Here is a 21,607-nt window from a genome sequence, read left to right as displayed (position 1 = left end):
AATCGGAAATGGAAACCTCCGACACCGACGGCGCGAAATTTCAGTACTCGGAGACGGCCGCTCATTTCCTCTTCTGTTTTTCTTTTCAATCTCTCTCCAAATTCAAATTTTTTTAACAGAAAATCTCGATTTCTACTCTCAAATTTCATCTGCAACGTTCTGATTCTTCACCAATTTTCGATTATTCTCCCTGAATTTGACCCCTAATTTTAGATAAGGGCTTGCATTGCGCGATCCTAACGATGAGGCCTGTCAAACGCGAATCCGCCGCCAGCAGCCGCACTAATCGGAGTAGAGGCGGCGCTGTTGCTGTCGATGCTGCGAGTTTAAGGGGCGTTAAGCGGGAGAGGATGGTAGCTCGGGAGCGAGAGAAGTCCGGCGTGGATAATACGACTGAAGAAGAAGAGGGTCAGCAAGAGTTGTCGAAGCGGCGGGTTCTTCGCTCTCGGTACCTTGCTGTTATTCATGAGATTAGCGGTAGGATGAGTCTCTGCATTTTGAATTAGAGCTGGATTTTGAGTTGTGGGCTTGATTTGACTGTGTGTAATCGGTTTTTATTGGTTTCTTTACTTCGAAGAACGAAGAGAAGATTTGTCGAAGGATTTGGATAAGTTTAATGTTATCATCAATGAGGTGGAAAAGTTGCACGAGCAAGGTATCTCTGAACTCTTTCTTTCTCGTTTTTTCATTCCAGAACTGTTGCCTCTTTTACTCTCATTTAGTTCGTAACGTTTCGATCGTTCATATTTTCATTTATTTTGGTTATTAACTCTGATTTAGTTCACTACCAATAATCATTTGGTAGTGTGAGAGTGTGATAGATACACTTGTAAACCACGTAAATCTTTGTGTCTCTTTGTTTGTTTGTTTGTTTGTGGGTGTGTGAGTGTGATCGATCTTACTTCCGCTTCCGCTAGAACATTTGAGTATCAGACCATTTTGGTTGTGGCATTACGGCACAACTCTTAGAATTTTCACCAACAAGATTAAAACGACGAAATTGTGCATCTTTGGCTTCCCCCCTGCATTCATACATTCCTGTTGATCTTGTCAGCTGTGTGACATGGTTGTGTTTCCATTTGGGTTTCAGTTCAGAAGCCAAGGGAACAAGTTGCAGATGCAGAGGCGTTGCAAGATATTGCAAGCTCCCTCATGACCTCTATTAGGTCTCAGTCGAATGAAGGTGTTACTCCATCAGATTTTGTCAGTTGTCTTCTCAGAGAGTTTGCTGACATTAACGGTAATATAACATCCGAAGAAAACGACCTGGTTTCTGTCAGTTGGAAAGATATTGGACTCAGTGTTTCGTCCATTTTCATGAATGGCCATGGATGCCGCACCATGTGAGATTCATGGATTCCTTTTGAATTGTCTTCAATTAATGTTTTAATTCAATTATATAACTTTTTTTGTTGTGTTCTTTTTCAAGGCTTGGACCTATGAGCAATCAGTTGAAGCAGCGAAAAACTACTAATATTTCCAGGAAACGTTCCCGACCTACTGAAAGTTATAGACCTACAGAGGTTAGAACGTAAAGATTTTGATATTTAAGTACTTTGGATAGAGATTGAGTGAGTCATCTGCCACTCTGTTGTGAGCTTTGTTAATTTGTTGGTAAACTTTTTAAGCACTCTATTAATGTGGAGACTAACACAAGCGCGTTTCGCTAGATGAACGTTGTGTGCCTTACTGCAAGTACATTTATTTCTTTTCTTGACCGACGCATATCATTGAACTTGCTAATGCCTCAGCTGTACCTTAATGAAGTTTGATTGGAGTCACCCCTCAACGCTCGACTGCATTACATTCTTCGCTTATTATCTATAACATTTTCTTTTTGCTCAAGTGGTTTGTGAAATTGATTGCTGTTTATGTTCGATTGCTGTTTATGTTCGTTTCGTATGAATTTGACATTGTATTATTCTGTGATTCATACACGCAGGTCGAAGATAATGTATCTGAAGAAAAAACAGATACAGATAAGAACATGGGTATCATGTTTGGAATTTTGAGGAGGAACAAAACCGTTAAACTTGAACATTTGATATTGAATAGAAAGTCTTTTGCTCAGACAGTAGAGAATTTATTTGCTCTATCCTTTCTAGTTAAGGATGGTCGGGCTGCGATAACTATTGATGAAAATGGTTCTCATTTTGTGTGTGAGTATCTACAAACTAAACGTTTTATGCTTCTGTTCGAAAACATCGTGTTCTTTGTAGTATACTTACATTCCCTGCCAACGTTTTCAGCACCGAAGAACGCCCCTGCCCATAGTGCCATTATGTCACATGAAGTTAATTACAGTCATTTTGTGTTCAGATTCGATTTCAAGGATTGGAAGGTACATAGAATCATTCATTTTTATGATACTAACTTTGCATTTCGCAGTATCGTGTAACAGATTTCAAAGACTAAGAAAACTATTCTGCCCTCTTGATTTGAGTGTATTCAATATTGGATAGAGGATCATTATAGATATGAAAGACTGAACTATTTAGATCCTTATCTTCATTTGAGGAACACATGATATTTATTTGCAGCCAATGGTGGATATGGTACCAGTTGGAGATGAGCTGATGCCACACAGGAACATACTGAACTCAGCGCAGGTGCCTCAAGCAGAAGCATCGACGGACGATTCTGAAGCAGCAGCATTACCTACTACACCAATTCGAAAGCTGTCGCGAAATCGAGGTTTAGTTATGCAATCTGTTGTTGAAGATTCTCCTGATAATGGCGCTCATTCAGGAGCAACTGCAATCTTGAGGTGTAAGAGAAAGCTTAATCAAGGTATGGTTAACTAGAGCTCCGAAAACTACCATTTTTGTTCTGTTGGTTGTATATTTAACGGTTGCCTCGTAAATAGATAATTAGGTTCGAAGAGAAAATGATTGGGTAACATAGTTTCGATTAAGTTGTAATGATGTTTCTGGAGTAGTACCATGCCTTTTGGGTAGTTTAGATCAAGCTCCAACCATTTTGTAAAGGTCATTCTTTGTTCCCCTTGATACTAACCACGTAAAAACAGAGTGGCTAATTACAGGGAACGATAGCCCAAAGTAGGGCCATTTTGTTTTGTAGTTTGTAAGAACCAAAGTATATTGCTTCTAATTATAAGCATGTTTGCCTAATTCAATATCTCTAATATCTCTTTGAGGTGTATTTGAGGTGTATTGTTAGATGAACACAACTCTCTTGGTATGATATTGTCCACTTTGAGTATAAGCTCTCGTGACTTTGCTTCGGGCTTCCTCAAAATGTCTCATACTAATGAAGATAGTATTCTTTGATTATAAACCCATGATCATTCCCTAAATTAGGCGAGATCCAACAACTGTTGGTTTGAAAAACCATATAGAAAATTGCCATATCCTCGGAGTAGAAAAATAAGAACTCTTGCCATGATTTTGGATTAGGGCTAAGTGAAATGTAAGTTAGATGGAAATTATGGAAGCAAGAACAAGAAGAGGAGGTAAACAAGGACTTGGCTCAAAGCTTGAAGGATAAGCAATTTCTTCCTTTTCATTTCAACAATCAGCTAGGGTGTTTGGTGTCGTTGGTTAGCGTTTAGGATCAAAGTCGTTCAAATATCGGGCTATCGACTCCCACTCCCATGGCATTCAATCCATTGTGAACATAGATAACAGAACCAATTATGGCAGAAGCTAAATGAGATGCCAAGAAGGCAGTTACATTCCCCACCTCTTCTGTAACGACCCAGACTCACTGCTAGCAGATATTGTCCTCTTTAGGCTTTTCCTTTCGGGCTTCCCTTCAAGGCTTTAAAACGTGTCTGTTAGGGGAAGGTTTTCACACCCTTATAAAGAGTGTTTTGTTTTCTTCTCCAACAATGTGGGACATCACAATCTGTTGAGCGAATTTTAAGATATCAAACTTTGGTAAAAACAACATTATAACTTCTAATTTTTTCTTTGCCCATTGGAATAAGAGAAGCCAAGCCATTGCTGGTAGCTCAGCTGCTTACAGAAATTTTTTTTCTTTGCCCATTTGGAGAAGAAAGTGGGTCTAAAACTGTCACCGTTATGGGTGGCGGTCTCGCTTATAGGGTCAAATCAATACCTTCGAAGAAGAAGGATTGAAATATCAATCTCAATCGAATCATTTTTTTTAAAAATACGAGACATCTAAGTCATACAAGTAAATATATAATATATATATATATATATATATATATATATATATATATATATATATATTAAAATTTTAGAAGTTTAGTAGGTTTGTATATGAAATATATTGATTTATTAAAAAAATTTATAATTTGAATGAAAACTTTAAAATAACTATTTTTTTTAAAAAAAAGATAATGACGGGAAAAAATTACTCCCAAATTTTCATGGGAAATTTCCTGATCTTCACAAAATAAATGGAGAATTTTGCAGGGATGAGAAATGAAACAGGTGGTGGAGATGGGGACGAGGAAGGCTTCCCATCCCCACTCTATCTCGTAGACATCTCTAATTAATATCTAATAACTAAGTTGGGATTGGATTAAAATTATTCGATTTTAAATTGATAATATTATCTTAAATACTAAATTAAGTTTTAAATTTGTAGTTTGAAAAATAATAAATATGCTGAAATTTAAAATAATAAAAAAAATAATATATTACATTAAAGACAAACATGAGAACTCCCGTGCACAGCACGTGACTCACACCCATACATTTTTGCAGTCCACCTCACTCTTTCCATCTTATCATTATTTTGACCTAATTTTCAAATCCGCCCCTATTAGGGTTTTCACCTTCACATCTCCCGCTTCTTCATTCCCATTTGATTTCCCCTTCTTCGCTTCCATTACTGGGTACTCTTCTCTCTTCTCTCCCATGGACATCGACGCCGTTCGCAAGAGGGAAAGAACTGAAACCGCCTTCAATGGAAACGGCAGCTTTAAGAAGCTCAAACCAGGTTCGTTAAGCTTCATAAATGCACGTTTTCAACTTCTTTTTTTCTTTTTTCTTTTCTTTTTTCTTGGCATTTTCAACGTCTTTACTGTTATCTCATTTACCTTGTTCTTGGGTTGTGTTTCCCTTGCTCGGTGTCAATGTTGCTCGTATGTGAAATCCCACTACTGTTGTTTTTTTTTTTCTTCTTGGTTCTGTTGAAAAGGAAATGCATTTCGTTTGATATCTGTATGGATGTTCGTTACTCATTTGTACATGTTGGTCTATTGTGTGAATTGATGGTTTCGATATTTTATAGCATATTTGTGTTTTTAGATTTTTTCTTGGGTAATGCTGTTTTTGGTTCTGTTGAAACTCGAATGTTCATTGTAGAACAATCTCATTGCCTCTGATGCTCCAACCATGTAGCTTTCTCCCTGTTTGAGTATATGGATGTAGTTATAGCGTTTTTGTCTTGTTTGAGTGTATGGTTTGGCGTATCCTCGTTTGGTTTTTGGGTAGTAACTGGAAGTTGCTTTTGGTATTCGGTTAAAGATTGTCATGTTTTCTTCTGAGATCTGGTTAAGGTCTTGGATGTTACTTCACGAGACTACTGTTTATGGGATTTCAATTTCACNAATATATTACATTAAAGACAAACATGAGAACTCCCGTGCACAGCACGTGACTCACACCCATACATTTTTGCAGTCCACCTCACTCTTTCCATCTTATCATTATTTTGACCTAATTTTCAAATCCGCCCCTATTAGGGTTTTCACCTTCACATCTCCCGCTTCTTCATTCCCATTTGATTTCCCCTTCTTCGCTTCCATTACTGGGTACTCTTCTCTCTTCTCTCCCATGGACATCGACGCCGTTCGCAAGAGGGAAAGAACTGAAACCGCCTTCAATGGAAACGGCAGCTTTAAGAAGCTCAAACCAGGTTCGTTAAGCTTCATAAATGCACGTTTTCAACTTCTTTTTTTCTTTTTTCTTTTCTTTTTTCTTGGCATTTTCAACGTCTTTACTGTTATCTCATTTACCTTGTTCTTGGGTTGTGTTTCCCTTGCTCGGTGTCAATGTTGCTCGTATGTGAAATCCCACTACTGTTGTTTTTTTTTTTCTTCTTGGTTCTGTTGAAAAGGAAATGCATTTCGTTTGATATCTGTATGGATGTTCGTTACTCATTTGTACATGTTGGTCTATTGTGTGAATTGATGGTTTCGATATTTTATAGCATATTTGTGTTTTTAGATTTTTTCTTGGGTAATGCTGTTTTTGGTTCTGTTGAAACTCGAATGTTCATTGTAGAACAATCTCATTGCCTCTGATGCTCCAACCATGTAGCTTTCTCCCTGTTTGAGTATATGGATGTAGTTATAGCGTTTTTGTCTTGTTTGAGTGTATGGTTTGGCGTATCCTCGTTTGGTTTTTGGGTAGTAACTGGAAGTTGCTTTTGGTATTCGGTTAAAGATTGTCATGTTTTCTTCTGAGATCTGGTTAAGGTCTTGGATGTTACTTCACGAGACTACTGTTTATGGGATTTCAATTTCACATCTTTTTCTAGGAGATGTAATTTTTTTTTCAATCACTGCAATTTCTTGTAGATTTGGACTTTAGGTTATAATGTGCAAGCTTTGTACATTTTTTTATACAGTACTCCTTTCTTCAATCTGTATTTTTCATAACTGTTGCAGTAGAATGTGTAACTAAGTATTCTATTCTGTAGTGTAATTGGTTCAAATTGGTATGTTATCACGATCTTAGTGGACTTTACTGTTTTTATTTCAGTAAATAAAACAATGAAAATTTTGGTGCTATATATTGTTCTTCCTTTCTCCAGCCTGGTGTGGTTATTAATTATAAATGAAAATATATGGTTTAATATTTTTCGGATATATTTTGTTAGAGAACTTAATCTTTGGAATGTGATTTTCTGTCTTCTTCGTCCTGCTGGCCCCTTTCACAGTCGTAATAGTAGTGCACTGTCTTAGTGATGGAAGATGGTATAAACAATATTAGATATTGTAAGCTGGGAGATCATAATACACTGAAATTTTAACTAAGGAAAGTTAATTAATGTTCTCCGACAGAAATGGACTCCTTATCTACTGGTTTAGGAAGCAAATCGAGGCCTTGCACAAAGTTTTTCAGGTGCTAATCTTAACTTATCTAAAATGAATCAATACAATGCAGTGTTAATATTTTTTAATTTCCAGAAAGATTTACTTAATTTGTAAGCAAAATTATTGTGATTTGGACTAATGAATTGGTTAGTTAAAGTTGTTTCAGGTTATGCATTGATGTAATCATAACAACAATCACTGAACTGAAATAGTTGAATCACAAGAGTTCAGTGGGTATAACATTTTGCTGGAATTTGTCTAAATTGAAAGCAATACATTTGATGCCAAACTTGTTATCCCTAAAGTGGATAAAATAATTCTTACTTGTACCTTTTCAAGTAAGCAGTGTGATGCAGAATTGATTGGCATCTTAAGTTATGGTAACTGGTTTTGATCAAAGGAATAAAAAAGTTATGGTAATGGTTATTCTATTTGTTTCAATGCTATCACAGTGCGATACATCCATTTTTAGGTGCAAATTGCATCTTTCTGTGTCTTCTACATTCTTTTTTGTTGGTGTATCAGTTCTTCTTATGCCTTTTACCAATTGATGTTTTGTGAATATCTTGAAGCCTCAACTTCTTTTATTTATATGTATATCTGTACTTGTTCTTCTCATTTTCTGTCTAACTTAGTTCTTATGGAAGTATTTTGTTGAATGATGTTCAAGTCTGTAAAGATTTCAGTTTATTTCCGTGTTCTTGTTTTGGGCCTTACAATTTTATGATACTGCAGTAAACTTGTCTCTGTTGCTAAATAGAAGAGGTTTCCTGAAAATCAGATATCTTTGTTCGTTTTTGAATTAAGTTACTGAAATATCATCGAGTAGAACTTGTGGACCCGGAAAATACATTATTTGGTTGTTTATGGTCAAGGATTTTCATTTGTTTTTTCTTGGTTTTGATAAGTCTTGTATGGCTTTGTACAGTAGTCTGGATTGTGCTGTTATAGTGAACTTTACACCTTTTCTGAAATAAAACAAATGCAGCACTTCTGGTTGCCCTTTTGGTGAGGGGTGTCATTTTGCGCATTATGTTCCTGGTGGATTCAAAGCAATTTCTCAGATGATCACTCCTGCTCTCCCCCCTGGGAATAGGAATCCAGTACCCCCCCAATCCTTTCAAGATGGTGTTTCTCCTCCAGCTGTCAAGACACGTTTGTGCAATAAATTCAACTCAGCCGAAGGCTGCAGGTTCGGTGACAAATGTCATTTTGCTCATGGTGAGTGGGAACTTGGAAGGCCAAATCCGCCACAAGATCACGGTGGAATGGGACAAATGCAACAACCTAGAATGGGTGGTGGATGGAATGTTCCTCCACCACCTAACCATGGACCTGCTGCTAGCTTTGGGGCCTCTGCAACTGCAAAGATTAGTGTCGATGCATCACTTGCAGGCCCCATTATTGGGAAAAATGGTGTCAACTCAAAGAATATTTGTCGAATGACAGGGGCAAGGCTCTCTATAAAAGAACACGAGTCAGACCCTAGCCTGAAGAACATTGAGCTTGAGGGTACTTTTGATCAGATCAATCTAGCTAGTTCGATGGTGCGCGAGTTGATTGCGAATGTTGGCGCTGCCTCTGCCAATAATGCCATGAAGCAGCATCATTCAGCCACGCAGCAATCTTCTGGCTCCGCAAACAACTTTAAGACGAAGCTTTGTGCCAATTTTGCGAAAGGTACTTGTACGTTTAGAGAAAGATGCCATTTTGCCCATGGTGAAAGTGAATTGCGCAAACCAGGTATGTGAATGACCACTTAGCCAGCAGTCTTTGTAGCAGCAGCGGATCTCTTCTTCAAAAAATGTTCTTTTTTTCTGCTTTTCTCTGTTTGAATTATTTGTTAATTTTGTAATACGATATCCGATTACTTTGTAAGACAAGCATTTTTCAACCAAGAAATCGGGAGGAGATTTTGAAAGCTCTGAACTTTAATGGAATCAGCTCGTGCTGTTCTTTGCAACTTCCTTTCTCTACACTCGTTTACAATTGGAATATTGTGTGCATCTTTGTTTCAGTTGTTATTTTGATTGTTTTTGTTCCTTCCAATGTCATCTGAGTGAAGTTTTTTAGCAAATTTATGTACAATGTTTGACATCGCCTTGAATGCAGACAGTTTCTACAACAATGTGCAATACAATGGAGTTGCCCTTTAACCTAAAGTAATTATTTGAAAGTTGCATATTCAGTTTGAGTGGAGGATGAATATTCTACCAACATCGTTTGTTCTTGTTTTAAGATATAATTGATATCTTATTTATCGAGTTAGCGAGTTAGGTTAGAATTTGCAAACTTAAAATTACATTTATTTTACCTTATTTTTCATGATGTTAAAAGTATTTAATGATGGTATGAGAAGTCTTGGTGAATGCTTCGGCATCCTCGGGTGCTTCTGAATATGAAAGTGGCATCTTTATGTGAAAAAAAAGCATTTTTTATTGATTTGTTAAGTTGTATTAGATTCAATCTTAAACTTTCAATTTCATCGAATTGAACTCTAAATTTGAAGGGCTAGTATTAATTCAATTTTCACTAACTCAACCACTAATTTTAGTTTTCTTGATTAAAATAATTATAAATAAAGATTTCTTTTGGATTTCTCGATTCATAACTATTTCAAAATCTAGAACGGAGGTAAATATAAAGGACATAGTACAACTATATTGATATATTGAGTAAACCTTTTATTACGATTTATCTATTCAAATATCTTAAAAGTCGATAATACCGTCGCTTATAACCAAATCTACAATAGTTGAACGGAGCTTAAAATGGAACGCCCTATTTAAATATACATTCTATCATTACATACACTAAATCATTCCCAAACGAAAACAATTTCAAATTGTTCCACACAGAAAAAGAAAACGAAACCTGTTTGTACAGATTTGAAGAGAGATACTATTAATTTCCTAGTAATCCCTTTTTCCCTTCTCATATTCAAACCTTAGAAGATGTGCAGTGTTTCATAGAAGTGGTATCTATAATGATGTTCAAAAAGAAAGGTTAATACTCAGAACTCTTCTCTATCTTCTTTTCCTCCATTCAAATATCTCCTCTTCTAGTAACAATACCATAAAGTTGCTTAGCAGTCTGTGAGATTTCACCAATGCTTCTAAGAGGATCTTCAATCTCTTTGCGCATAGCAATCACGAGTAACCTGCATTCTGCATCACACAAGGCCATTATTGTAGGTTGGCAATTTGCCTAAATTGTATTTGCTGCACCATGAATAAAGGAGCTCAGATACACAATAGTAAACTCATGGTTCTTTCTCCCCCTCTCTCTCTCTCTCCCCAGCCAGCTTCAATCCCCAATTCTCTGATCAACTAGTTCTTTAACTTCCCAGCACTATTTTGATGTCCCTCAAAATGAAAGTTGCAACTTTTAAGATTGAAGACGTTTTATGAGTTCGCTCAAACTTGTGGATTGAGCGTATCAGCAGAACCATTGAAGATTGAGATAATGAGTTGATCGATGGGATGACTTGTTGGAATTTTTGTAAATTGATCATGACCATCCTCGTTTGAGTGTATCTAAAGCACCTAAGGTACACAACTACATGAAACTCTAATCCATATGTAGTTTGTTTATAAGTCCATATGCTTTTCCACGACTAGTTGGTTTACATGAGTGCCCAGGCATTCAGTAATATCTACGAGGATTAAAAGGTTGTTACTAAAAGGACCAAACTATACAAAATGTCCCAAAGAAATCCAGGGATCTGTATTACAGTTATCAAACTACAAGAATACAGAATTTATAAACAGAATTCTACCTCGTGAACACAATGTCATGTGTACAGAGCATATATTGAATAACTAGAATGGCAACAACAAAAAGAGAAAGAATGAATGAATGACAAACCTGGAATTTTGCTGAGATTGAGCAGACAAGTTGAAGCAAGAATCTTGTGTTCAACTATCATACTGTTTTGTAAGTTATCTTTAAGCAGACAGATCAGATTTGTTAAGGCTGAGGGATGAAACTTAGGTGCAGAAAGAAGAGGAAGGGAAGAACTCAACCATGTCAAAGTGGAAAGTCCCACACCCACTAAATCAAGGCTTCCAGCAGTCAGACATTTGGAAATGACCACAAAAAATGATTGCTTCACACTTTTCATCAAGGATAAACTCAAGTTCCTCCGCCATTCTTCAATTTCCTGCTTTTCATCATCCTACAGTTTGCAACCAAACACCAGATAAATAAATAGTATAAAGGCCAAATGCTTAATTTTTGGATATAGCGTTTCATAAATTAGAAAGAATAAGGGGGAAAATCAATTTATAACGATTCATAAATTACAAAGAAAAAAAAAATCAGGAAGATTTTTATCCGCTTGTTCCATGTTAAAAGAAACGTTTCAGACAATTGAAGGACCATGCACAGATTGAAATATGAGCATTTAATCGGTCGTCAAAAATTTTGAACGAAACTGGCTACAACGGCAAAATTTCATAACACTGACGCTACAATGCTGAAATTTAAGGCAAAACACCACCTTCCAAAAGTGCAGGTTATCTTCTTTCTTCTTTTTTGACGAAAAACAGAGCATTAAATCAGTATAGAGAAATAAACTGCAAATGACCAACGGAGTTATACAGAAGATTTCAAATAGGCCTGTAAACAAAAGAATAATTGAAAGAGATTTTAGATTTTAAACACCAAGAAGGGGCAATAACATCCTATATCTTATGCATTTTAGGAATTTTAAAGGGTCTGTTTCCAGTATGACATAAATCGGAGGTTTGAGAATAATCATATACCATGGTAGAAAAAGTTATGGGAGAATTACACTTTTGATCCGAAGGGAGATTTATGGTTCTAACCCTTTATTATAATTCTTGGGATGAGATGAAGAAGGGGAGAGAGAGAGGAAGAAGAGGAAAAATAAAAGAAAAAAGAGCAACGACTATGAGAGGATGGAGAAAGAGAGGGAAGAGGAAGNAAAGTTTTTTTTTTTTTTTTTTTTTTTTTTATAAAAAGGAGTAATATGAGGGGAAAGGGAGAAAGGGGAGAGAGAAAAATATATATGCATTTAAAATATATATTTATCAGTAACCAAAAACAAAAATAATGGACCAAAATACTATCAAACCCAAATTCAATGACCAAATGCGTAATTTTGACCAGACTTTGATAGAATTGCTATTAAGATCTGAGCAAAGAGGCCAAAATGTCGATCAAGAGGCAAAGGGAAACATAATACTCCCCCCCAGCTTCCCGTTATATTGTTCCTTACTTGGATCTTTAATTATGTTCATGAGTAATCTTGTCTTTTTCTTTTCTTTTATTTTTCGGAAGAGAAGATATTAGTTGTTAAACTTACCGATGAAATATTGCTGTCCGTTTCTGGATGCTCTTCTTTATGGTCAGGGTTGATGAATCCTGCTTTGTTTAGCTTTGAACTCCCAAACTTCTCAGGCAAAGAAGAGTGCCCCCCCAAAGTTAAAATTGCTCTGCAACAGCTTTCTCGGATCCTCTCATTAGTTAAGCTGTCATCAAGGGCTTTGATAATGGCATCAACAGCTTCTTCCATATACATGTTGTGCTGCAGAGATTCTACCTATGATACCATTATATCTAATCGATCATACCTCATGATTTCATTGTATGGGTGAATCCATGCATATACATAATTTAATGCGCATTAGGGTGGGGGAAGTGGTTTAGATAGAACAATCAAATGGACATTTATCTGATCTTGGAATACGTCTTTTTCAAATGTCATGAAGCATATTTAAGAAAAAGTATAACAGAAGTTAAGCAAGTTAAATGCAAGATATACTTCCAGACAAACTTCAACGAAAAGCATCGGTAAGTGCTGTTTAATCGAAATTCAAGAAACGTACCACTAGATTAAAGTGCATCAGAAGTACAGCAACAAGTGGTCTTTGCTCGGGTGGAGAACTACGGAGGTATACAAGGACAGCATGCAAAGTATCCTCTGAATCTTCATTCAGCAAGCTACTTAAAAATAAAGTAACATCTTTTCTCCTGCAGCAATGAAAAGGATAACATTAATCGCAAGACCTTCCAAAATAAAGTAACATCTTCATGAAGCTCTTCTGACTAATTTACTATTCCCCTTAACATCAAGAACACAGCACCTAACTAAACTAAACGATCCTCACACCAACTTATGTTTATTCTTCCTCACTTGCCCTTCTCTTCTTATGAATAAGTGCATATAGCCTGGGGTTATCAACACCACACCCCAAAGAAGCCACCATGTCCTCAAGGGGAAGTTGGGGAACTAACTTTGAGAATCTAAAGAAAGTTCCCCGTATCAGCCTCCTTAATCATATATTATCCTGGAACTGTGCCTGCAAGCTGCTTATCATGAGGCTTGGTCCTGTCCCGTGATATTAGTAAATACACTTTGGGATGAATTTCAGGTCTTCCTCTAGCTTTACTAACTCAACCTTACTAAATTTTTTCGTACACTAGCCAGTTACACTTTCTCCTCTTAAAGATTCTGCCATTCCCCTTCACATCATGATTTCACCGCCTGATCAGACTCTCCTTCTGTCAAAGATACTTTTAAGTGCTTCGTCCTTAATTTCCCTTCCCTTAGTTTTATAATTACTTCATATAATCGGGGGCTTATCATTATATAAGTGAGAATGAATAAAGTTTGATAGGTTAGTCGTCAGAAGAATCAAGGTAAAGATTTACTAATTTCTAGTCAACATCCCCAGTGAATGTATTAAGATGTAAAACAAATAACTATAAAGCATAGCCAGCTTCAATTACAAAAGGTCAGTATCAAAATACCTCTTGAGGAAAAATAATTTGGTCAGAAGCTGCATGACACTTTCTAATGACCTAACGTGCTTGCTATGAAGTAGATTGACAAGAGAACTTTTACTAATTTCGTTAGCTATCTGATATCTGCATTGTCCATCTGCTTCAATACAGCGAGATAAGAGTGCCAAACTAGATGTCTTCTCTTCCAGATTTCCCGATTCAAACAGTTGAATAAGAAACCCCAAGTATCCATGACCAATAAGATATTTGGCATTCTCCGCTGCTTCCACATTGCCACAAGCAGTTAAAAACTGCTCTAACATAAAAATAGTCATTTCACTCTTGTCTTCAGTCATAGATTTTCCAGAGCTATTCAATCTCTGAGAAAGAAAGGCCAGGAGATTTGCACGACGATAAGAATTCCAATTCTTAATGACACGTTTCAAAACAAAATTTGTAAGAGGCACGGCTAGAGTTTCCAATTTCTTTCCTGTTACAGGACAAGTTCTGTGTCCTTGATCGAGCCATGCCTTGATAGCCGTCTTCTCAAAACTTTGACCAGTCTCCAGGGTCACAGGATCTTCATATAACTGCCCAGTTAGAGGGCAGATGAAGTCTTTAGGAATGCTCAAGAAAAAGGATCTTTCATCAGAGGACTCATAACTGTCAGACGGCTCTGTAACAGGAAAAAAACAAAGTACATTACTGTAGCATGCATAAAACAAGGGTAGGGCATAAACATACCTCAAACTTCTTAACTTACCTCTTACAGAGGGCTTAACCTTGATAGGCTGCAGAACATGAATAATATATGTGAAAAATACAAATAAAAATCCAATATAAACATAAACTTTGAAGCAAAAAAGGTTATGGGGAATCTCAACGTATTTACAAGAGAAGAGAATGATGCATCGCTGAAATTTGAAGGATCGAATGTTTTTGAAATGTTCAGAAGCATCAGAGTGGCTTACTTCAAAGCAGGGTTGTGCAAGCTTTTGCCGACTATAGTTGCTTTCTTTTGTATATGGCTGGGCATGCATCACTTCAAAGTCGATGTCATTCTTTTTCAATGCCGTAGAACTGCAGAATTCATCACTATTATCCATTTCTGATAGAATATTGATATTATACATCTTCCATTCCTGGGCTTTACAATTTTCCTGCAGAAAAACGTTGAGCATTTAATTATGGTCTAGCCGAGAATCACTAGCATAGGATATAAAAACCTTCTTGTTCCTAGAAAGTGAACAAAGTCCCATTACAAGAGAGAAATTAAGAGAGATTTGTGCTTAGTTTTGAGGTTAAAATTAACCATGATCCTTAAAGACATTGCCGTCAGAATAACTTGGACCCACCAACTAAGAGTACTGCATATGAACTTCTATGTCAACGCATGTATACCTAAGAAATTTATTCTATGTAAGAACAAGCCTAATGATTGCACCTTCCATGGCGCACAGTTGAGTAGCTAAGATCTATAGAATTATCCTCTTGAAGACTTGACCTACCCTGGTGTATGTGCACTAGACAAGTGATCATTGCAGAAAGCATTATTGATAATACTAAAACCCTAAACCACCTATAATCTTTCTGAAAGCTCTTCAAGGTATCAACACAATTACTAAAGTTGAGAAGGAACATTTTTAACAATATAAGACATTGATATGAAAGAAAAACAAATTTGAGGAAACACTTACAAAAAGTGCTGTGTTCTCTGCCGTACTTCCCAAAGAATCCTCATCCGTAGCTTGATCCAAGTCTTTAACCGTGTCAGAGTAGTATATCTGTGTATGTTTTGAAAAACTGGAACTGTTAGAGCTTCTGACACAGTTGTCGAGATTCTCTGACTCCCATTCACTTTCAGTGTCCGGAGCTCCTGGAGCTCTTGAGGAGGCAAACATAGCATCATATAGTTTTTTACTGACCATCAGATTAGATGAGACAAAATCATTAGGAAGAGTCGTTGCAGTAGAATTATTAAGAGGACTTCCCTGATCAACTCCCTCAAAAGATACAGATGGGACCACAATGGAAGGTGCAGGAGCTTCAATTCCAGTCAGCCAGTCCTTGTAGTAAACTGCAAATTCGCAAGTACCAGAATCCAGGGTTTCGTTATACACTTTAACAAGAAGTTTATGGTTGCTTGACTGGTCTGAAGTATCAACTAGTGAATCAACTTCGTGGTCATACCAAGATTTTATGTGTGAAAGATGTGGAAGAAACAGATAATCCCATAGTTCTGGAAACAATATGATTCGTGCTTGATAAGGTATACCGAAAAATACTTGTAAAATATGTTTGGCTGAACTATTTTCTTTCTTTTGTTTCTTGAATATTAGACCGAGATAGAGATGGGCCAGAGCGGATAATTTTGAATTAGATATTTCAGATGTAAAGCCATCCTTTAGAGCGTTCGTATTCAGACCTGCTATCATACTTAGCTGCCATAATGCTCTCTTTAAATCCTTTTCAGTTGACAGTCCTTCAGCAGCTTTTTCTACTACGTCAATTGCTTGTTCAAGGCTGGTAACAACTTTGGAACTCTTACGTCCTTCAACTCCAAATAAATTCAGTAAACTGAAACTATTGTGCCGAAGCGTCGAGCGGAAATCCTTGTCTTTGAAAAAGTATTTAAGATATCCATTAATGATAGAAATCACGGCTTGGATAGCAGCTACATCTAAAGCAGGAATTTTAACCGAATCTACAAAACTGTCCTGTGCTTGACTGTGATTAACTTCAAAGCTTTTCCGATTGCTTGCACTGCCGTTGGATTTATGGTAAGGTCTCTCTGGAAACTTTGCAGAATTACTATGTTGAAAATTTGTACGCCCAAATCCATTTATCTTCAAACTGTTTCTTTGCCTTATCTCTGCATTTATGTCCTTCCCTGACCAACTCTCTTCATATTGCTTCTTTTCTTTAGCTTCACCTTTTACTCCATGTCGGATATGCTTTTCATTAGAATATAGGTCCTTGAAGTTCTCATTTTCTTCTTCAGAAATAATATTATCTCCTCTTTGTGGTTTATCCTTGGCTAAATTTATAGGCCATGGCATCTGTTCTATTACTTCGCCATGTCTTTTTCCATCAAGTATCTCCACATATTCGTTACTCAACTTTTTATCCATCTTGTCTCTGTTTGTAAAATTATCTCCACTAAAGCTATGACGGTGTAGAGAAGGCCTCATAAGGGATCTAACTTGACCACCCAAATCAGAAACCGAGTTTCTTGATTTTTGGCAATGATCGTTCGACGTGTTTGTGGCGTGTGATTTGAAGGGTCCTTTAGACTTCCTTAACGATCTTCTTGCTCTAAAACCTTCTTCAGCAAGAAGGTCCTTCAGTGATGAAGCCATTGAGTCTTGAGTGATATCCTCTGCACTAAATCATGTGGCAAGTTAAAAGAGGTCCAGGGAAACTCTCTTAAATGCTCGGTCTATATTTTTTTTATGGAATCTCATGCAAGCTAATTCACTTTTAGCATTTATTGAAATTTCTTTAGGCATTGAATTATGATTCTCACATATACCATTTGAAATATTGAAAATGTTTTCGTAGGGTATATGTGAGTTACAAATAATTCCTCTCTCTATGAAAAGAAAGGACAGGCAGAAAATAGAAACTTAACAGAGGTGAAGGAAAATAGAATCTTTAACATTTATGATCTGTAAAACTAAAATCATTCATTTACAAAAGTTGATTGTGGAAATATCTCAAGCTCCTGGTACCTCAACTAAGGAAATATCTCAAGGGATAATTTTCATATACTTACCAAATTTAGAACATCCTTTAAAACAACACTACTCACCCTCGAAATTAGTTAATCCTCTGTTGAAGGAAAACATTAAATTACTGTTTTAAAAAATATACAGAGCAGAGGCAGAGCATGCACACATATATCCATAAATTTCCATGTCCCAAGTTAACCACTGCGTCTTGAATTTTCACAAGAACATGATTGACCCAGAAAGTATCCTCTCCAATATGCCACAACAAATGCTAAGACTCAATAAAAAAAACGACACAACGAGACAAGACATGAAAACTTACCCCAGAAGGATAAAGTGTCAGCTGTTAATGAGAACCGATAACTGATCAAGCGAGAGAGAGAAAAATCAGAGCAGTTACAAAGTCAAAAATCCAGATCAAGTAACGGAAATCACATCGCCACCGTCTAAACAAAAACTGTACAAAAAGAATCACTCACCGTCTGCGTGTCTTAGAAGGGGAATTTCATCGAACACCTAGAAGGCATCAAAACCCCAATACGGAAATGACCCCTTTCCAACACGATCCGCCTGTAAGCTCTTGAAACTCCAAATGGGGGTCCAAATGTGGTGGAATCTCTGGGAAATGACGAGGATAGAATAATGGCCATTGTAGAGCATAAAAAACCGCCATATAAACGACAGCAAGGTCCAAAGAGAAGAGAGAGAGAGAGAAGAAGAGGGATCAACACTGGGCAACAAGAGAAACAACGAAGTGGGAAGAGCGACAAAAGAAAGCAGACGAACGACAAAGATGTCTCAACGAAGAAGCTGAGAGGACCTCGTCAATGGACGCAGCTGAGCTGGGGGCTCTGCCTGTTGGGCTTCACTCTTCAACCGTTTCAACTGCCGCCCGCCCCGTCCTTATTCGTGGAATATTTTATATTTCTTTTTTGTCTTTACTAAAAAAATAAATAAATTTATTCACATTTTAAAAATATTTATTCTAAGTAGATAATTACTAAACTCTCTCGTAACATAAAATAGATATATTTAATTCTAAGACCCGACATCATAGGATGTATTTAGTTTTACTAAGCTAAGGTCGAGTTGGGTCGGGTTTGTTAGTCTGATAACTCGAAAAATTCGAATAGAATTCACAACTCAATCCTCGGTTTTCGAGTTGGATCGAGTTTTTATAAATTATTTTTTAAAAATCCTACTTATAACTCAACTATTCTTAATCTTCGTAATATTCTTAAAAATAGTGGCAGTGTTGTAACCCTATGTTCAAGTTGGTCGGGTAAGTCAACCTGCAAACCGACCCAATTTTTTTTAGTTTTCCGAAAACACAACCCAACCCAAATCCAAAAAAAAATTAAAAATCTGACCCAACTCAACTTTTACGGTTTGGGTTGGTTAATCCAAATTAACAGACTTCTCGAATCATACGAACACTCCTACCATAGACGGGGAAGTTGGAGCCTAAGATGCTTTTATCCATAAATAATATAGTTTTTACTTCCATGAATCCTAACGTCCCGGCCTAAGATGTGTGGAGTATATTAAAATCACGCATCATTTTAAATTATTTTGCAAACATCCACGAATAAACGGTCTCATTTTGATTTTTTTTAATCGAATACGTGAGATGCTGTCATTTAATATATAATTTTACACGTTATTTTTGTTGATTGAAAACGTGCTACTATTCATGTTGATATTTAAATTTAATCGAGACAAATTTACCTGATTCATACATGATCATTTGGGAGTAAAATATATGCGCGTATCCAAAAGATTGTTCATGGGTTGGGTAGGGTCGGGTTAAAATATTTTTTACCTAACCTTATTAATGGAATGACAAAAATTTGAAAAAAAAAAGTTCTTTTAGCGATAAATTTAACCGAGCATATACGTGTGTTCTCATCTAAAAAAAATTAGCATATTAGATCATAATTATAAACTATTTAAAATTAACGTAAATGAATTTATTGCTGCTAATATTATAAACGTCATCTTCAGCGAGGGCTTCTTGATCTTCGAAATCTACTTTCAATGCCATTATCTTTAAAGCAATACTTTTCCACTTTTTGGATTCATCTTCCATGTGTTCCTTCGTGGTAATCTCGTGCGTCAGGAAAGATCCAATGAAGTTTTATGAATTTTTTGCCTCCGGAATCACGGCCAACTTTTAGGTAGAGACCTAAGAAATAATTTGTAAGAATTTGAAAGAGCGTTTAGCTTCCAATGTGTAAGAAATAATTTGATGATCGATAGAATACAGTAACGCTCAAGTTGCAATATTCCTTGCTTTCGAACCCAACGCTACAAATGTTTGTGGTTAAAAAAAAAATGCCTCGAGAAACATATCAGAAAAAACAGAAAAAGAGACGAGAAGTCCCTTATTTTGCTTGAGGCTTTGTCGTTTAGTGGTAACTAATAGTGTTAATACAAAATCAACGAGTTGCCTAATTACATATGTAGTAGCTCTAGATCACAGTCTAACCACGTAACCGAGACTTGCGCCCCCATAAACCCTAGACCCAGTTGCATACGTAGTAGCTCAATATCAATATTCTAATAGACTTACGCCCCTGTGATTAGTTTTAACGTGATAAAATATACAAAAATCTCAAAATTCATCGACTACGTTATTATTATAATTTCAAATCTTAAAGTGTCCCATCGATCGTCGGTCTATAAGCAAATTGATGATTAAAGGATACCTTTAAAAGCGTAGGACATAAGGATTTCAGCTCGTTGATTAAAGACTATAATTCACTTTGCCTAACTTGAAACAAAGTGCAAATTCAATTTGGCTCCTTTTTGTACGTGTTTTAGGTTTGGAAGATTACGAACTATTTCACCCACCTGTTCTCTTTACATTTTTTCGTATTATCCGAAAAAGATAACATAACCTATTTTGATAACGTAAAACCTAAACGCCAACTTGGTGACAGCTCAAATGGCTGAGACGACCATCAACCGATCGAGAGCTTGGGTTTAAAAAGAAATTCATTATTCATAAATAAAAAAACAAAAAAAGTTTCTATTTAACAACAATTTAATTGCATGACTTCAAAATAATATTACATGGGGTCTATAGTTCGGCAATATACGATCCCGACGGTCTGAGGGGACCGCCTCGGCTCATCTCTTATTGAGAATCTATACATCCCTTATTAGTATATGAACAACTATCTCTTGAGCACAAATTTTTATTTGGCCTCAATGGAAAAATAGAACGGAGCACCTAATATCCTATCTTCATCGACCAAAAATTACGAGATTGCCCCTTTCATTTTGGATGACGGAGGGATCGTAAATTAATAAAAAAATTAAAAATATAGTTACGGTAAATATCATATTTAAAACATACACATAAAAATTTAAAAGTATTATTAACACGATAACCCTCCGATAAATATATCAACAGAAACCATCTAAATAATTTTATGTTTTCTAAAGATTTACGGTATTTTAAATTTTTTTTAGTATTAATAAAACTTTTGAAAGTTCGATAATTTTAAAGTTTCTAAAAGTTTAATGATATTTTTAAATTTAAGAATAACTTTTAATTTTTAATTTTTTTTATAGTTTAAATGAACACGATTCTCTGGTATGATATTGTCCATTTTGAGCATAAACTCTCATGATTTTGGTTTGGATTTCTCACTCATGAACGTTTCCTAAATCAGTCGATACTGACTTTTAGAATTATTAAAACTTTTAAAAATTATATTTAAAACAAACGTATTTTTTTATTAATTTAGTCTAATTTTCTTAATAGGTAAGTTTAGAAAATGTTTTTTTATTTTTATTTTTATAAATATTATTTGATTAAAAAACTAGTTGTAAATGATTTAATGTATTAAAAATAATTTATTTTGAAGGTGGATAGAGGGTCCCACCATTTGTTCATCCAAAAAGTAAAAAATAAAAAAATAAAAAAAGAAAAGAAAAAGCGAATAAAGGGCAAAAAAGACAAAATGAAACCGACATTTCAAGATTCCCTTATCCCAATAATACCATTACTTCACTCTCCTAATTTCCTATTTTTTTTTCCTCTAATGGTAATTTTTCACTTTTTTTCAAAAAATAAAATCCA

At 35.9% G+C, this 21,607-nt stretch overlaps 3 protein-coding genes across 5 annotated transcripts; 2 read left to right on the top strand and 1 right to left on the bottom strand.

Moving 5' to 3' along the window:
• Positions 1–2: 2 nt before the first annotated feature.
• Positions 3–3,131, top strand: LOC111779675 (non-structural maintenance of chromosomes element 4 homolog A-like). Its single transcript, XM_023659782.1, has 7 exons — positions 3–477; positions 578–655; positions 1,091–1,343; positions 1,430–1,523; positions 1,943–2,159; positions 2,250–2,341; positions 2,541–3,131. The coding sequence occupies exons 1-7, from the start codon at positions 243–245 to the stop codon at positions 2,802–2,804; spliced, it is 1,233 nt and encodes a 410-aa protein (XP_023515550.1). The 5' UTR covers positions 3–242; the 3' UTR covers positions 2,805–3,131.
• A 1,578-nt stretch (positions 3,132–4,709) lies between these two features.
• Positions 4,710–8,999, top strand: LOC111780649 (zinc finger CCCH domain-containing protein 14-like). 2 transcript variants are annotated; one of them, XM_023661112.1, is made up of 3 exons: positions 4,710–4,932; positions 7,004–7,064; positions 8,025–8,999. In XM_023661112.1, exons 1-3 carry the CDS (start codon positions 4,851–4,853, stop codon positions 8,785–8,787), a joined length of 906 nt encoding a protein of 301 aa, XP_023516880.1. In that variant the 5' UTR covers positions 4,710–4,850; the 3' UTR covers positions 8,788–8,999. The 2 variants fall into 2 exon arrangements, with proteins under 2 accessions (XP_023516880.1, XP_023516879.1); XM_023661111.1 differs by lacking the exon at positions 4,710–4,932 and adding an exon at positions 5,630–5,853.
• Positions 9,000–9,771: 772 nt separating this feature from the next.
• LOC111779667 (putative E3 ubiquitin-protein ligase LIN-1) lies at positions 9,772–18,406 on the bottom strand. Of its 2 annotated transcripts, none has more exons than XM_023659774.1 (10): positions 17,997–18,406; positions 17,840–17,880; positions 15,484–17,170; positions 14,758–14,946; positions 14,550–14,577; positions 13,814–14,462; positions 12,889–13,033; positions 12,366–12,602; positions 10,904–11,213; positions 9,772–10,203 (listed from the first exon to the last, which is right to left on the bottom strand). In XM_023659774.1, the coding sequence occupies exons 3-10, from the start codon at positions 17,143–17,145 to the stop codon at positions 10,082–10,084; spliced, it is 3,342 nt and encodes a 1,113-aa protein (XP_023515542.1). In that variant the 5' UTR covers positions 17,146–17,170; positions 17,840–17,880; positions 17,997–18,406; the 3' UTR covers positions 9,772–10,081. The 2 variants fall into 2 exon arrangements, with proteins under 2 accessions (XP_023515542.1, XP_023515543.1); XM_023659775.1 differs by having other exon boundaries at positions 15,484–17,165.
• Positions 18,407–21,607: the final 3,201 nt, after the last annotated feature.

The sequence above is a fragment of the Cucurbita pepo genome, chromosome LG18, assembly GCF_002806865.2.
Source record: "Cucurbita pepo subsp. pepo cultivar mu-cu-16 chromosome LG18, ASM280686v2, whole genome shotgun sequence".
NCBI classification, from domain to species: domain Eukaryota; kingdom Viridiplantae; phylum Streptophyta; class Magnoliopsida; order Cucurbitales; family Cucurbitaceae; genus Cucurbita; species Cucurbita pepo.
This window is presented reverse-complemented; position numbering and strand designations above follow the sequence as displayed.

Excerpts from the sequence above, each read along its gene's own strand:
- LOC111779675 (XM_023659782.1), top strand. The coding sequence starts at position 243 with ATGAGGCCTGTCAAACGCGAATCCGCCGCCAGCAGCCGCACTAATCGG. Across the intron at positions 656-1,090 it reads GGAAAAGTTGCACGAGCAAG|TTCAGAAGCCAAGGGAACAA; the intron begins GTATCTCTGAAC and ends TTTGGGTTTCAG. Across the intron at positions 2,342-2,540 it reads TCGATTTCAAGGATTGGAAG|CCAATGGTGGATATGGTACC; the intron begins GTACATAGAATC and ends ATTTATTTGCAG.
- LOC111780649 (XM_023661112.1), top strand. The coding sequence starts at position 4,851 with ATGGACATCGACGCCGTTCGCAAGAGGGAAAGAACTGAAACCGCCTTC. Across the intron at positions 4,933-7,003 it reads CTTTAAGAAGCTCAAACCAG|AAATGGACTCCTTATCTACT; the intron begins GTTCGTTAAGCT and ends GTTCTCCGACAG. Across the intron at positions 7,065-8,024 it reads CCTTGCACAAAGTTTTTCAG|CACTTCTGGTTGCCCTTTTG; the intron begins GTGCTAATCTTA and ends AAACAAATGCAG.
- LOC111779667 (XM_023659774.1), bottom strand. The coding sequence starts at position 17,145 with ATGGCTTCATCACTGAAGGACCTTCTTGCTGAAGAAGGTTTTAGAGCA. Across the intron at positions 14,578-14,757 it reads TTGCACAACCCTGCTTTGAA|CCTATCAAGGTTAAGCCCTC; the intron begins GTAAGCCACTCT and ends CATGTTCTGCAG. Across the intron at positions 13,034-13,813 it reads AAATTATTTTTCCTCAAGAG|GAGAAAAGATGTTACTTTAT; the intron begins GTATTTTGATAC and ends TCATTGCTGCAG.